This window comes from Phyllobates terribilis, unplaced genomic scaffold (assembly GCF_046119375.1).
Source record: "Phyllobates terribilis strain yellow unplaced genomic scaffold, ASM4611937v1 Scaffold_1__5_contigs__length_1240528914, whole genome shotgun sequence".
Classification (NCBI taxonomy): domain Eukaryota; kingdom Metazoa; phylum Chordata; class Amphibia; order Anura; family Dendrobatidae; genus Phyllobates; species Phyllobates terribilis.
This window is the reverse complement of record NW_027362761.1, coordinates 704,767,310-704,784,454: the sequence shown is the minus strand read 5'-3', so window position 1 is coordinate 704,784,454 and position 17,145 is coordinate 704,767,310. Positions and strand designations below refer to the sequence as shown.

The 17,145-nt window shown below is 43.4% G+C and overlaps 1 protein-coding gene across 1 annotated transcript in view; it reads right to left on the bottom strand.

The window, feature by feature from the left end:
* Window positions 1–17,145, bottom strand: part of STK11 (serine/threonine kinase 11) — a 118,595-nt gene that overhangs the window by 1,887 nt on the left and 99,563 nt on the right. The window contains exons 8-9 of the mRNA XM_073686017.1: window positions 7,678–7,865; window positions 3,264–3,466 (exon numbers count right to left, since the gene is read on the bottom strand). Of these exons, the coding sequence (XP_073542118.1) occupies window positions 3,285–3,466; window positions 7,678–7,865 (370 nt within the window). The 3' untranslated portion in view covers window positions 3,264–3,284. The remainder of the gene's footprint in view (window positions 1–3,263; window positions 3,467–7,677; window positions 7,866–17,145) is intronic.

Below are 17,145 nucleotides of genomic sequence, written 5' to 3'. Positions count from 1 at the left end.
CTGTCACCAGGTTTTTGCCATATTATCTGAGAGCAGCATAGTGTACAGAAAGAGACCCTGATTCCAGCAATGATGCTGGTCGATGTAGATTTGTCAGCAGCAGATTATCCCTAGCGGACTAGTCAAAATGCTGCCATATAGTTCTTCATAGGCATGAGCTCTGTATAACACTACCTCCACCACTATGCATGAGTAAAAAGCTGTCAGTGGTGTGGCGGGGTTATACAGAGCGCAGCATTCAGAGAACTGTTCGATCTGCAGCAGAGAAAACAGTGGTTGTATCTAATCTGCAATAAGCTGCCCACATCATGCTGTTCTCTGATGGGCAGGAAAAACCTGGTGACAGATTGCCTTTAAATTTCCTTCAAGTAGTTTTTCCATGTCAAATTGTTAGCATATAGTTTAGGGTCTATGCAGTCACTTCATGATTGTTGGGGCTTGACCTCTGCAGCCCACGGATACTACAAAATGAATGACAGTGCTGGCTGAAGATAAAATGCTGTGTACTGGCAGCAGTGCAAAAGTCGGAGCTCCACAGAAATATGTTAGCAGTATGCCAACACCTCATGAGATGGGAGACCCTTTTCATGGTGATTTCAGATCCTGATATACAGTACAGACCAAAAGTTTGGACACACCTTCTCATTTAAAGATTTTTCTGTATTTTCAGGACTATGAAAATTGTACATTCACACTGAAGGCATCAAAACTATCAATTAACACATGTGGAATTATATACTTAACAAAAAAGTGTGAACAACTGAAAATATGTCTTATAGTCTAGGTTCTTCAAAGTAGCCACCTTTTACTTTGATGACTGCTTTGCACACTCTTGGCATTCTCTTGATGAGCTTCAAGAGGTAGTCACTGGAAATGGTTTTCACTTCACAGGTGTGCCCTGTCAGGTTTAATAAGTGGGATTTATTGCCTTATAAATGGGGTTGGGACCATCAGTTGTGTTGTGCAGAAGTCAGGTGGATACACAGCTGATAGTCCTACTGAATAGACTGTTGGAATTTGTATTATGGCAAGAAAAAAGCAGCTAAGAAAAACGAGTGGCCATCATTACTTTAAGAAATGAAGGTCAGTCAGTGCGAAAAATTGGGAAAACTTTGAAAGTGTCCCCAAGTGCAGTTGCAAAAACCATCAAGCGCTACAAAGAAACTGGCTCACATGAGGACCGCCCCAGGAAAGGAAGACCAAGAGTCACCTTTGCTTCTGAGGATAAGTTTATCCGAGTCACCAGCCTCAGAAATCGCAGGTTAACAGCAGCTCAGATAAGAGACCAGGTCAATGCCACACAGAGTTCTAGCAGCAGACACAGCTCTTCAACAACTGTTAAGAGGAGACTTTGTGCAGCAGGCCTTCATGGTAAAATAGCTGCTAGGAAACCACTGCTAAGGACAGGCAACAAGCAGAAGAGACTTCTTTGGGATAAAGAACACAAGGAATGAACATTAGACCAGTGGAAATCTGTGCTTTGGTCTGATGAGTCCAAATTTGAGATCTTTGGTTCCAACCACCGTGTCTTTGTGCGACGCAGAAAAGGTGAACGGATGGACTCTACATGCCTGGTTCCCACCGTGAAGCATGGAGGAGGAGGTGTAATGGTGTGGGGGTGTTTTGCTGGTGACACTGTTGGGGATTTATTCAAAATTGAAGGCATACAGAACCAGCATGGCAACCACAGCATCTTGCAGCGGCATGCTATTCCATCCGGTTTGCGTTTAGTTGGACCATCATTTATTTTTCAACAGGAAAATGACCCTAAACACACCTCCAGGCTGTGTAAGGGCTATTTGAGCAAGAAGGGGAGTGATGGGGTGCTACGCCAGATGACCTGGCCTCCATAGTCACCAGACCTGAACCCAATCGAGATGGTTTGGGGTGAGCTGGACTGCAGAGTGAAGACAAAAGGGTCAACAAGTGCTAAGCATCTCTGGGAACTCCTTCAAGATTGTTGGAAGACCATTTCCGGTGACTACCTCTTGAAGCTCATCAAGAGAATGCCAAGAGTGTGCAAAGCAGTCATCAAAGCAAAAGGTGGCTACTTTGAAGAACCTAGAATATAAGACATATTTTCAGTTGTTTCACACTTTTTTGTTAAGTATATAATTCCACATGTGTTAATTCATAGTTTTGATGCCTTCAGTGTGAATGTACAATTTTCATAGTCATGAAAATACAGAAAAATCTTTAAATGAGAAGGTGTGGCCAAACTTTTGGTCTGTACTGTACGCAGGAGCATTCCTCATTGTCTAAAAGGTACATGCTTCATTAGAGCACGGTGAGGAAAAAAAACGGATCCCCATAATACAATCATTAGTTCCATGACCAAGCACTGCACCTAAGTGTGACTGCTTCAGGACTAGCATTAGCAACTTATCAGAGAGCCAACAATTGTTTTCCAATGGAATAACACAGGAAGAGGTGAAAACAATACTGAAAATTGCCATATATCAGGCATTTGGCCTATGATGAATTTACGGACTCATCTATCTAGAAACAGGAGGACAGCAACCATGCAGACAGAATGATACTGAATAGTTAGAACTGAGATGAACATGCAGTCAATGAAAGACAAGCCGAAATATAGGGAACGAGCGGAGGTTAGAGGCAGAAAAAGATTGCAGACAGTATTGGGAGAAGTACAGTTTAGACCAAATATACCGCGATATATCAGAGCAGAGGGAGAATGCAAAGCATCACATGAAATGGCAGTGAAGAGATAAAACGAGAGAGGATAGGGAAGAAACAACGTCACTGAAGACCTGCTGTCATTGGCAAAGCCTATGACTCATTCACTGCAGGATATGAATGAAGACACCTCTTTATTCAGCCCTCATCTCTGCCGAGGCCATTCTATCCTTCTGCCGCCCACACGCTGTCTTCGTGTTGGGGCACAAAATCCAACCCTCCCCCTACACGGTGAATCTATCTGAACATTAGAGTGGTACCAAGATCAAGTGCACATTAATTCATAGGTCAATGAAGAGGCATGTTTGTACAAGAGGGTAATATAATCTGCCAAAATTAGGCAATGTGTATTATCAGAATGATCGATGCCCATCAGATGATGTGCCAATATGCAATGATAGGACATTATTGTGTGACCATATGTTTATTATCGCTTTCTGTTCTAAATATGCATATAGAAACCAAAAACATGACTGATAGAAGACCTCTCCTGTAAACAGGAATATCTTTCCCAGCAACTCTAAAGGTCTCATTTAAGGATTTCTTTTACTTTTGAAATACAGTACCTTGCAGAGTAGACTCCTCGGTCACTGTTGTTTGCAGGCCGACAATTTACGTACTTTGCCCCCTGATGTGCTAGCCTTACGCTGGGATGCAGAGCTTACTCTCCTTTCTGACTTTAGCTGGTTCTCTGTGCCGTTCATACATAGCTGTTTGGTAGGTCCAGTGCCCTGTGTCTGTGCAAACCTGTCCTCCTCAGGCACCTGCCCTGATGCAGGAAGAAAAGATACAATCAAGTGGGTTGCATAAAGGGATTGTTACAAATAGTTTCCCTTTTCTGATGATTCCTTTCAAGGAGTCAATTCTTTCATTTTCTACAAAGTATAATGTATTTTCTATTTTCATTACCTTACATTTAATTATGCCAGTTAAATGTGCACCTCTCCTATACCGTATACGTATGATCTTTTCCAGATCCATTTCACTTTAAGAATTTATGGCCATTTGCGAATATTGATTTTCCATGGATGTTCTTTTTTAACCTGTTGCATGGATTTTTTTTTTTTTTGACTAACCATGCAGTGGTGGGTCCCAAGCTACTTACCAATATGGGTTTCCCCCAATTAGATGATCAATGCACCCTTATTTTTTTTTAATTTTTACCTTTGTTAAATAGGCTGATATATTATTCGACAACCTTCTACATCTTTAGATTTACATGACAAGTCTGATCTACTTCTACCACTTCGGTTGAATAACATTAACACCATGTATGAGGTGTCACTTATTACACAACCAATTTTAATTGCAGTGATCATGAATGCAGAACAAAATAAACCTACGTACAGTCAAAAGAATACAAGTACATCCTAGTAGCTTAGCAGCAAAGGGTTTTTTTTTCATTTATTTTTTTAATCAGATAGTCTTTATTGATTTTCATAATTAAAGCGCACCTGTCAGCAGGATTGTGCTCAGTAAACCACATACACTGTCAGGAGGGTGACATTACACTGATTAAAATGATACCTTGGTTGATGAAATCAGTCCTGTGGTTCTTGTTTAATCTTTACTTTCAGTTTGGAGATAATGATATGCTTGTTCTCTGGGGCGGTCTGTGGGGGGCGCTCTATCTGGTGCTCTGCTTATATATTTATCTGTATGCTCTTATGGCAGCTCACTGTGCCTTCACTGACCTGCCTCCTATTTTACCTAGCCCCACACTACTAGATGTTACTTCACCTGAAACAAGTCCGTCATTAACCCACTTAGTTGCAGAACTTAGGAGTACCTAATAAGGTATGTGTTTAGTAGGTTCTTGTAAATTGGAGATATAAACCCTTTGGTATTTCTTTGTGATCCTATTAGGTCTAATACTATATCCGCCTGCACAGATATGGGGGTTGATTTAAATGCATGGAGAGGTAGTAGAAATCTATAAAACATGTTATGTTGCAAGGGATACTCTTCCTGTAGTCTCTCGAACGTTTTGAAAATATTTCCTTCTAATAAATGAATTAGGTTCTAGACCCCAACCTGTCGTCTGTAATCAAAGCCTTGCAGGGATAAAAAGTCTGGAATATTGCTTTTGTGCCAAATCGGAGTAAATTTTGTGAAAGCAGTGATGTTTTGTAACGGCTTAATTTTGTTCCATACCTTTTAATCATTGCCATTGTAGAATAATTAAAGGAACACTTACCAAATTTGCCCGCCAGGAAAGTAGTGAACCCTTCCCCACCTTATGTTGAAGAACACTCCCAACATAATTACTTATGGTGTTTTCCCCCCAACGTAATAAATGTGGACTTTGGGATGCTAAATAGTACATCCACAGACTAGGAAGTGCTAAACCACCTTCATCTTTGGGCTTTTGTAGTGATTCTAATTAAATCCGCGGTTGACCTTTCCAGTACATGAGGTCACTAAATAAAAAGTTTATTTTGTAAAATGTATTTTGGGGGAGCCAAATTGGGGCATTATGCAAAACATATAGGAGTTGGGGCACAAGTATAATTTTAACTAAGTTTACCCTTCCCACTATTGAAAAACAAATTTAAACCAAGCCAGTATCTTTTGTTTAAATTTCGTTAATAGAGGGGTCAGGTTGAGTTGCTCATATTCTGAAATTTTAGACGATACTGTGATACCCAAGTATTTAAACCTAGATTCAACTTGCATCAGAACATTAATGTTTTGTAAAAAGCATGTCCAGAGTCCTAGGAGAGCAGGACCGACTTATCCCAATTTATTGTCAGCTCAGAAATTTCTCCAAGGCTGGAAATAGTCGCCATCGTGCTCTCCAAAAGAGACCCACGCGCACCCCCCAGAAACAATAGCAGGTCATCTGCATACAATGCACCTTCTATTTCTTAGTCCCCTATTCAAATGCAGTTATCTCGGGGGGGTTCAACAAATTAACGCTGACAGAGGTTCAATCGCCCCTATAGAAAGAGACATACAACCATTAGCACATATCTGTACCTTTGGTTCCAAGTACAACAGTTGGCCCAAACTTCTAAAGGTGATCTCAAAGCCCATTTTGCTTAGTGTAGCCCACAGATATTTCCACTTTAAGCTGTCAAAAGGCTTAGCTGCATCAAACGATAGGCTTGCATATTGATGTAAAGAATTCTGAAATTTATCGCAGAGGAATTATTGGGCAAAAACCCACACTGATCAAAGTGTATTATTGAGGAGATCACCCTAGAAAGTCTGCTGGCTAACATTTTAGCAAGCAGTTTTACAACCACTGTTAACAGAGAGATGGGTCCATATGATGCCAGCAAGCTAGGATCCTTGCCCTGTTTAGGTAACATGAATTATACACCTCCAACAGCATGGGTAAATACCTCTTTATATCTTTTGCACACCACTACTGGAAGTCTGTCTACTGGTGCCTTGTCATTAGCCATTGCACTTTGTGCTAGTTTTAGTTCTTCAATAATAAATGGCTCATCTAATAGACTTTGGGATTCTAAAGAGAGAACTGGGAGTTGTGCCTTATTGGGGAAATTCTGAATCAGATCTTCTGTAGGCTGTACTTACGAAGAGTATAACTCTGCATAATACTTTAAGTATTGCATGTACTGCAGTACCATGTTTTGTTTGTTGACATGATGTAAAGAAAGAGTCTCTCTGTGCCGCCACTATCACAGACAATAAATGTCCTGCTCCACCTCCCCCCCATCTTCAAAATATTGCATCCTCTGAAGTAATCCTCTTCTTTCCGCTGTCTGTTATGTTACTTGATTAAGCATAGTTTCAGTAGCTTTCAGGCTGTTCTGTGCGGCTGGCGTTGGATCTATGATCATTGCATTCTCTGAGTCCCCAAGTTCCTGAAACACCAATTGATCCTGCTGTTTAGTGCGAGATTTAGCCACTAATATTTCTTTTATAAAAAAAACCTTTAAGGTAGGCCTCCATAGCTTCCCACACGTGTAGGCTAGAGGCCATATTTGTATTAATCACAAGGTATTCCTTCAGTTCCTGGAAGGGTGAACAAATCCAGGGAGACACAGAGGCAAATTATCAGATTGGTCTATTCATTTCCAAGTGCCAAGTACATTTGTGACAGGGAGGAAAATGTAGTTAAAAAGCAGGAATGCTGATATAAGTCAGGATGACCTCCAGAAATCAATTAAGGCTGTTTCGTTAAGTAAATGACTAAAAGGAGTGCGGTTACCTTCCATTTTCTTGACATCATGTCTACTGCTATCCCAATGAGAATCTGATATACTATTAAAATACCCTACTATTAAATAAGGGACTTGTGAGAAGCCTGTGATGATATTAAGGTCCTTATGTATAATTCTACTGGAATACGGCAGTGGTATGTAAACAGAAATTAGCAGAAGAGGCGTGATGAATACATTTACAGAACAAGCACACATATTGCCCCTCCGTGTTAAGACACTCAAATTGCGTACCTGAGTAGACCAATATATTGACTCCCCTTGAATAGGCAGAGTTTGTAGAGTGATAACTAGCATGAATCCATTTTTTATTTAATAAGTGTAGATTTTCAGGAGTGAGATAGGTTTCCTGTAGACAAATTAGTGCAGGTTTTTCAGCTTGGAGATATTGGAAAATTTCCTGCCGTTTGATACTAGAGGACATAACCCCAACGTTCCAACTAATTATTTTCACTGATCCTGCCATATTTAATGTGGTAAATAAATGTCTTATTTGTTACTTTGTTAGCTACGTGGCAGAGCCGCAGACCCTACCCACTGTCCGATGCACGAAGACTAAAACTTCTAATGATGATTTTTAAAACAACCAGTCTGCGGATTTCTTCACAGAATGTATGTATTAAATCAGTATAATAGCGCCATTATGGGCATACCTTTAGTTTAATATGCATAACCCTGACAACATTTTCCCTTAACAAGCATAGGAAACGTTCAGCAATCCTCCACAACCTGCAGCATAAACCAATAATAACGCCAATATAAAGCAACTTAAACTAAAAACTTGATTTACCTGGAACTGTAAAGTCTTGAGTATAGATTATTTCATCCTCCAAGTCACACAGATCTTCATCTTCACTATACCCGTGTAGATCCTCCAGGTAAGGCACAACTGTCAAGCTTCTCCAGCGATCCTTGGTTTCTGAGCTAGGGGGAATGGGTACAAGAGGATCCATCTGTGGGTGCTTCTTGCGGAACCAGCTGCAGTGAAGGGAAAAATACTCAATATTAGGATTTAGTAAACAAGATATAGATTTTTTTTAAAATAAGTTACAGACATGTCTACCCTTATCTTCTCTTGAATTTGCTTTCTCATGATACAACTTCAATACAACAAAAAGACATGCTAGCAAAACGTTGTCAAGCCGCGTTGTACACCACATTCACAAGCACACAGAGCATATACACACGTGGTCAAAATTGTTGGTACCCCTCGTTTAATGAAAGAAAAACCCACAATGGTCACAGGAATAACTTGAATCTGACAAAAGTAATAACTTAAAAATCTTTGAAAATGAACAAATGAAAGTCAGACATTGCTTTTCAACCCTGCTTCCACAGAATTTAAAAAAAAATTAAACTCATGAAATAGGCCTGGACAGAAATGTTGGTACTCAGCTTAATATTTTGTTGAACAACCTTTTGAGGCAATCACTGCAATCAAATGATTCCTGTAACTGTCAATGAGACTTCTGCACCTCTCGACAGGTATTTTGGCCTACTCCTCATGAGCAAACTGCTCCAGTTGTCTCGTGTTTGAAGGTTGCCTTTTCCAGACGGCATGTTTTAGCTCTTTCCAAAGATGCTCAATAGGATTTAGGTCAGTGCTCATAGAAGGCCACTTCAGAATAGTCCAATGTTTTCCTTAGCCATTCTTGGGTGTTTTTAGCTGTGTTTTGGGTCATTATCCTGTTGCAAGACCCATGACCTGCGACTGAGACCAAGCTTTCTGACACTGGGCAGCACATTTCGCTCTAGAATGCCTTTATAGTCTTGAGATTTCATTGTATCCTGCACAAATTAAAGACACCCTGTACCAGATGCAGCAAAGCAGCCCCAGAACATAACAGAGCCTCCTCCATGTTTCACAGTAGGGACAGTGTTCTTTTCTTTATATGCTTAATTTTTCCGTCTGTGAACATAGAGCTGATGTGCTTTGCCAAAATCTTTCATTTTTGTCTCATCTGTCCATAGGACCTTCTCCCAGAAGCTTTGTGGCTTGTCAACATGTAGTTTGGAAAATTCCAGTCTGGCTTTTTTATGATTTTTTTTTCAACAATGGTGTTCTCCTTGGTCATCTCGCATGAAGTCCACTTTGGATCAAACAACAACGGATGGTGCAATCTGACACTGATGTTCCTTGAGCTTGAAGTTCACCTTTAATCTCTTTAGAAGTTATCCTTGGCTCTTTTGTTACCATTCGTATTATCCGTCTCTTTGATTGGTCATCAATTTTCCTCCTGCGGCCACGTCCAGGGAGGTTGGCTACAGTCCCATGGATCTTACATTTCTGAATAATATGTGCAACTGTAGTCACAGGAACATCAAGCTGCTTGGAGATGGTCTTATAACCTTTACCTTTAACATGCTTGTCTATAATTATCTTTCTAATCTCCTGAAACAACTCTTACATTTGCTTCCTCTGGTCCATGTTGAGTGTGGTACACACCATGTCACCAAACAGCACAGTGAGTATCTGTAGCCCTATGTACAGGCCCACTGACTGATTACAAGATTGTATACACCCGTGATGCTAATTAGTGGACACAACTTGATTTAACATGTCCCTTTTGTCACATTATTTTCAGGGCTACTTTCATTTCTGCCCAGGCATATTTCATGAGTTTAATTTTTTTTTTAAATTCTGTGGAAGCAAGGTTGAAAAGCAATGACTGACTTTCATTTATTCATTTTCATAGATTTTTAATTTATTACTTTTGTCAGATTCAAGTTATTTCTGTGACCATTGTGGGTTTTTCTTTCATTAAACGAGGGGTACCAACAATTTTGACCACGTGTGTACATCTTGTGACAGTGTATCGTGAAATTGTGTTTTCTTTTTAAGCTTGTAATCTTGCGTCTCAGAACATATTAAACCAATATTGAGGAATGACTCTGTATACCACGTTTATGATACCTATTAAAATCTACTCTAATTTCTCTGGCCAAAAAATGTCTTTTGGTTGTCAGGACCTTCATAAGAATCATTTGGGAGTCGGAAGGACAACCAAATGATGGGAAACTTTCTATTTCTTCAACCAGAGTTATCATGACTTAATTAACACTTTGGGTAATGGTACACACCTTTATTTTATAGTAACGGCATGGCTTGTTTTTGCAAGGTTTAGCCCTCCCCTCCCAACCTATTTAATTTAAATCTTTCCTTTGTTCTCCATGTTATAACTCTATATTCCCATGCCTCACTCTCTGCTTTAACTATTGTTTAATACCTATTCCTTGACACAATTCTAAACCAGTGGTCATTGACATGGTCATTTTTTTCTAAGCAGCATAGTGCAAAATTGATGTTGACAAAAGACCTGTAGATGTGTAATATCCTGTCCGGAGAGCTAGAAATCCCCGTTTCTTGTTACCGCTCTTCTTGTCTCTGATGGAGTGCAGCGTACACAGAGAGGTGACCCAGTTGCTGTGGCAACCAGCTGAGGATGGGGGGTGCGCTGTTACTCTGCACATCTCTCCACACTCAGTGGATGAGTCACACAGTGTCTTATAGGCACTCTGTCACCCAGGGAGGGGGTGAGAGAAAACCATGGATAGAGGGAGGGTGAAGGCTGCACAAAAAGGTGGAGTATTGAGAGAAGCTGGGGAACAGAAAGCGGAGAGACATATGGTGAAAGAGATAGCAGAGGAAATGGTGAATAGAAAGAAGTACTGAATAGGAAGCCGAGAGGGTACACAGAGTCAAGGTCTAATTATAGGCGAGTGGGCGAATGGTGGACAATAGAAATGAGAGCACACACACAACACTTCAGAGAATATAGCGTATAAGCTATTGGAAACTAACTTGTAAGAACTACAGAAATCAGAATCATTGATCCCCAAGAAAGCTTCACCACTACATGATTGGACACACGACTGCTGTGGTAAGCTTTTGTGAATGGGAAAGATCTAGCAACCCCGCCAGCCTATCAAGAACATCAATGCCTGCCCTACTTTCCTTATGCCATGTATGCATAATACCGCGCACACAGCAGGCTATAGCAATCGCTTGTTAACACATCCCAGGACGGTGGCAAGAAGGATGGGAAAGAGAGATACAAAGAAAGGTAATCAAGAGCCAAGGGGTACAAGTAAATCCCAGTGGTGGAAACCATTATGCAAAATCATCCAGGCAACTGTGTGTGACAATAAGCTAGCCTCAACGCTGAAAGTGCTGCAATTACACACCGTGTATAATCTAGTGCACAAAAGAACACGGAGATTGCAGTCAAAATCATTGCAAATCAGGTTTAATAGCAAAGTTTACAAACTTTCTGCTATTTGTCATAAACCAATCAAACAAGAATTTATACAACACAACTAATATAACACGTGGTTTCTCCAAGTGCAACACAAAATGCCACTTATAATGATTACTGTAGTCTTCAAATTACTCCCCCCTGAACAGAATCGCTCATAAGAGCACATTTACCAATCAGCTGATTATGCCTTCTGTGAGGAAGCTGAAACTTGTGCCTCTCTGGACCTTCCAATATGTTAATGATCCCAAACACACCTCAATGTCCTCCAAGGCCCTGGAAGATTCTGGAGAGGCCGTCAGTTACCCGACATTAGCCCTATAAAAAAATCTTTGATTGCAGCATGCAAGCCCAATAATACTGTATAGTAGTGACCCAAAGCCATTGCCCATGAGGAATGAGCCAAGACTCCTCAGGAACACAGGTGTCTGGCTATGCATCATGTTTGCAGAGGTCATAGCAGCCACAATTTGCTCCACTGTGTACTAAAGACGCTTATCCTGAAACGGTAGAAGAATTCAGTCTGCAATAGTCACTAAATAGGGCATTTTGTGTTGAATTTGGAGAAACCACTTACTATATTAGTAGTGTTGAGCTATATTAATCGTCCTTGTTTAATTGATTTAAGGCAAATAGCAGATGGTCTGTACACTTTGCTAATATACCTATTATGCAAAGGGGGTTGAATAATTTTGATTGCATTTGAACATAATATGTATGCAGCTGTGCAGATCTACAATTTATACGTGTTGGCAAATTGTAGGGATTAAAGAGGGGTCACCTCGGCAAGTGTCGATGAGCATTTTATATTTTTAGATCACAATCATAATAGTAGCTTAATATGAACATTTCTTTTGTTGTGATTTTTTTTCAGTTCTGCTATTACTGAACACTGTGCATATTCATGGATGAAGAAAATGGCAAATTTTTAATATTCGGTTAGCAAAAATAAAGATGGATATTTAAAAAAATCTTCTGACATGTTGTAGAGCTGTGACGCATGTCCCTCCCTCTGATGGGATAGAATAAAAGAGCTACAATGCTCTCCTGGGAACAAAGATCCTCCAGCATTAATTAGGAAAATGGACAGCAGGCTACAGACTATAATGCAAATGTATGATCTATGTTGGCCCAGTGCAATGCTCCTCTGGTTAGGTCTATGGTCTGATCACATGGTTGTTGAATAGCCTGCTTACACAGGCAGACCGTAGTAGGTGATGCACACTGAGCAATCTGTAATAGAGCTCTCCGTGCACATAGGCTGCCAGTGTTCTCAGCAGTGCGAGTCCTGTTTACACAGCACAACGCACCACCGAGAACGATGATCATTTCACTCGACGAACCAACGTTTCGCTCGTTCATTGTGTGATTGGCAGCCTGTTTAGATAGCAAAATAATCGTGAAACGAGTGTTCCTAAGAATAATCTTCCTGTGTCAATGACGCCCCCTGGACCGTGGGGATACCCGGAGCCGGGCCTTGTAGATGCTGGGGGTAGTAGTCACCATGGCGGCGACCCGGTCCGTGACCCAGGGCGGTCAAACCAGGGTAGTCTGTATGTATAGGTTATATATAGTCCGACTACGCCACCTGTGGAATGCGGTTACTGGGAACCGCCGCTGCGGAGCAGTCCACTGAAGCTGGTGGTATGTGCAGCAAGGTAGTGTAACTCCCCACAGGAAGAGCGGAGCTTCAGGGCAGCGCGTATGGATGATGGTGGTGATAGTACCTGGATCAGTAATGATGACACGGAGTCTTTGCAGTGCAGTCCTTGGGTCTTTACTGGTGGTAATTATATAGGCCCCAACGGGAGTACTTGCTAGGGATGAGGGCCTGGTCAGTCTGGGAGCAATTCTAGAATTCCCCTGGCCAGGTGGAGTTGTAGGCCTGCCGTTCTGACTGTATTCTTTTGGCTATCCCGCTTATAGTCGTGTTGTAGCCCATGTCCCTGAGTGTGACGTGCTGTACTCACCCGTATGGCTGGCGACTCGGATCTCGCGTATTCCTCGCTCCTCTGTGGCGGTACTGGTCCTTTCGTGTGGCTGAGCCTCCGGGCTTCTGGGGGCCAGGAGACCTGCAATCTCCTGCCTTGCAGTATCTGCTGCTGGGCTTGAAGGGTCCCACAGCTTCGGACTCCGGTGTCCGGTTCTCTGTATGTACTCTGGTCAGGACTAGCTCTGCACAGCTCCAGTCCCTGGCTTCTTGCTCCTGTGTCCTACTTGACTCCCGACACTGTCTAGGATAAACTGACTAACCCCGCCTCCAGATCCAGTTATATAGGACAGGATCCTCCCCTTTTCTGGTCTGGGGCAGGAGGTGTTGCATGTAGTGTGTTCCCTGACCAGGAAACTCCTGTTTTGCTCCCAGACATGGTATTACTACCACTGTGGCAACCAGACCCTCTGGGGTGCCACATTCCCCCCTAGTAAATTTCAGTACTCCGGGACTGAGCATATTTTGCAAAAATAACAGGTAACAATAGCAATAACAATACATGAACATATTTACAGGCATTACTGTCTTTTTAGGTCACGGTATCATCCGTAACCAGGTGTCCATTCCTCTGAAGATGTAGTTTGAGGGACCCGTCCCAAACCCTCCATGGAGGCCCTGGGGTGGCTACAGGGCATTGATGATCCGGACGTTGGACCATGTCTTCAGCCACCTCCACGGGTTTTTGTTCTGTGGTCTGGCACAAAAGGCGCACTTTAACAAGTGCAACTATTTACAGGCAAAGTATTTGGTTATTCACTGTCCATAACCTGAAAGTCTCTGAAACCTGTCGGGTAACTGGGAAAACACATTCAATACACACATAAAACATTTGCAATACTACAGTTATAGTTACATTTAAATTCTCCAACGAGCAGGGATCTGACCTCTGGTGATTCTGGTAGACCTGCGTAACACACTGTCTGTCTGTGTTCTACCTTGGTCCCCTGTATTTACCCCTGGTGTGGTGGGCTCAATGTTCACCTCACTACAGGTGTTTGGAAGTGTCTCTGGTAGGTTGAGCAGCTTCCTACGAATCCTTTGGCTTACCGTGGGTACGACAGGCTCGCTACTAGCAGAGGGTAGATTCTCCTGGTCTGCTGATGAGGAATTTTCTGTCTCTGGGGCCAATGGTTCTTCCAACTCTACTGGGACTTCTACAGCTTCTTGAGGGGCTGGTTGGAGAAATGTAAGGACTGGCACAACTATTGCATTATTCACTTGTGTCCACGACCGTGGAAATTCTCCGAGTACTGTGCTGACCATTTCTTCCACTTCCTCTGCGGGTTGAGGGATATCTTGGCCTTCTTCAGCGTGCTGTAGCTGCTCGGGATATTTCTTCAGGTGGTCTCTGGAAACGGTTGCTGTTGTCTCACCTCCGTCCTTACTTATGAGGCACACCTTGGTGTTATCATGGCTTGATGGTAGACTGGTGTACGGCTCTATTTCCCACTGGTCATCCAATTTATGGAGCTGCCTTTTTCTCTTGAGGACTTGCTCTCCAGGTGACAAGGGGGCAGAAGGTGCATGTTGATTGTAAGTCCTATCTTGCCTTTCTCTTGCTTGGGACAAACTTCTTTCAACACTTTCCTGTACCTTACGGTATTGCTGTATCCGCTCAGTGTCCCAATCCGCATCTGGTGAGGCATCCTCTGGTGTCAGAACTCCCATATCCAGATCGATGGGCAGCTTATCAAGTCTTGCTCTCATAAGGTAAGCAGGTGTGCAGTTGGTGGAGATCCACCAGGTCTGGCAACTTTTCTGGCCACAGGCTGTGTTCCTCCAGGGACAACGTCTTCAGTAGGTCTATCACCACCTGATTCATCTTTTCACACATCAAGTTGCTCTGGGGGTGATAAGGTGTTGTCCTGATCTTCTTGCAGCCGTACAGGTTGCAGAACTCCTGGAATACTTCTGCTTCGAAGGCCGGACCTTGGCCAGTTAGCACATGTTCTGGGTAACCATGCGGGCGTCAGAAGTGCTGCTGGAAAGCTCTGGCTGCTGTCTGAGCCGTTTGGTCCTTTACTGGCACTACTACCAGGAACCGGGAGTAGTGGTCTACGATGGTGAGAGCGTAGACATAGCCTGACCAGCTCGGGGATAGCTTCACATGGTCCAGGGCTACCAGTTCGAGTGGCTGCTTGGTGATGATGGGCTGCAGGGGAGCCCTCTGGCTGTCACGGTCTTTTCTTGCATGGTCCGCATTATCGACACCACCTCTCGACTGCTTTCCTCATGCCAACCCAATAGAACCGTTCACATAGCAGGACTTCCAACTTCTTCCATCCGAAATGTCCCGCTCCATCGTGGTACACTTCCAGGTCCATAGACGCATCTCGCCTCAGGACTACCACCTGCCAGACCAGCTCATGTGTCCGGGAGTTGACAGTTCTTCGACACAGCTTCCTTTCATAGATGAACAGCTTGCTCTTTTCTTTCTACAGCCGTTTGGTCTCTTCTGGAGCATCTGAATCAGGGTATGAGTCAGCTTGTGTCAGCAACTCTTTGACTAGGCGGACAGACGGGTCACTGTCTTGTGTTTCTGCCCATCCATGGTGGGGCAATGGATTGAACGTGGCTTCTCTGTTGGCAGAGCACCTGTTCTTCACACAATGGGAGCACTGCTTTATCCCATGGCGGTGGAACGCGGGGATTTCTATCTCTTCCAGCTCCTCTGGGTCTTCTCCCCCGTCTGGCAAGTTAGGCATTCTGGACAGCGCATCTGCGTTTGCATTCTTGTGGCCAGCCCGGTACTTGATGGTGAATTCGTAATTAGACAGTCGGGCCATCCATCTTTGTTCCAGGGCACCAAGCTTTGCAGTGTCCAGGTGTGTCAGCGGGTTACTATCCGTGAACACTGTGAATTTGGAGGAGGCGAGATAATGCTTGAAGCGCTCGGTCACGGCCCAGACGATGGTAAGGAACTCCAACTTGAAGGAGCTGTAGTTTTCTGGGTTTCTTTCTGTGGGCCGGAGCTTCCTGCTGGCGTAGGCTATTACCCTTTCTCTGCCTTGCTGGATCTGGGACAGCACCGCTCCTAGTCCCACGTTGCTTGCGTCCATGTGGAGGATGAAGGGCTGTCCATAATCAGGGTAGGCCAGGACCTCGTCTCCTGTTAGGGCCATCTTCAACCTGGTGAAGGACTCATCTTCCAGCTTGTCTCATTTGAATGGTGGTTTCTGGTTCTTGGCCTTCCTGGACTGGCCTATCAGGAGGTCCTGCATGGGTGCCGCCATCTTTGTGAAGCCTGGTATAAACCTTCGGTAGTAGCCTACCAACCCGAGGAACTGCTGCACGTCTTTGATGGTGGAAGGTCTCGGCCAGTCCTTGATTACGGTGATCTTATCGGGGTCTGGTGCTACACAGTCAGCGCTTATCACGCGTCCCAAGTACTGTACTTTGGGCTTCAGCAGGTGGCACTTTGATGGCTTCACCTTCAGGCCAAAGCTAGCCAGGGCTTCAAACACTTCCGCCAGGTGCTCCAGATGATCCTCATATGTCTTGGAGTATACTATGACGTCATCCAGGTACAGGAGGACTGTCTCGAAATTCTTATGTCCTAGACAGCACTCCAACTGCTGGAAGGTTCCTGGGGCGTTGCAGAGCCCGAATGGCATGCAGTTGAACTCGCTGAGGCCCATCGGGGTGGTGAATGCGGTCTTTTCCTTATCAGCCTCTGCTACAGGAACCAACCAATACCCACTAGTAAGATCCAAAGTAGAGAAATAATTAGCAGATTTTAACGCAGCTAGTGACTCCTCTATCCTGGGTAGCGGGTATGCATCTTTCTGAGTTATGCGGTTAATTTGCCTGTAGTCTACACACATTCTCATTGTGCCATCCTTTTTCTTTACAAGAACTAATGGAGCTGCCCAGGGGCTACAACTGTATCTTATTACCCCAGCCTCCTTCATCTCTCGTAACATCCCTTTGGCATTTTGGTAGTGTGCTGGCGGTACAGGCCGGTACCTTTCTTTAATGGGTAGATGGTTTCCCGTGGGGATATGGTGTT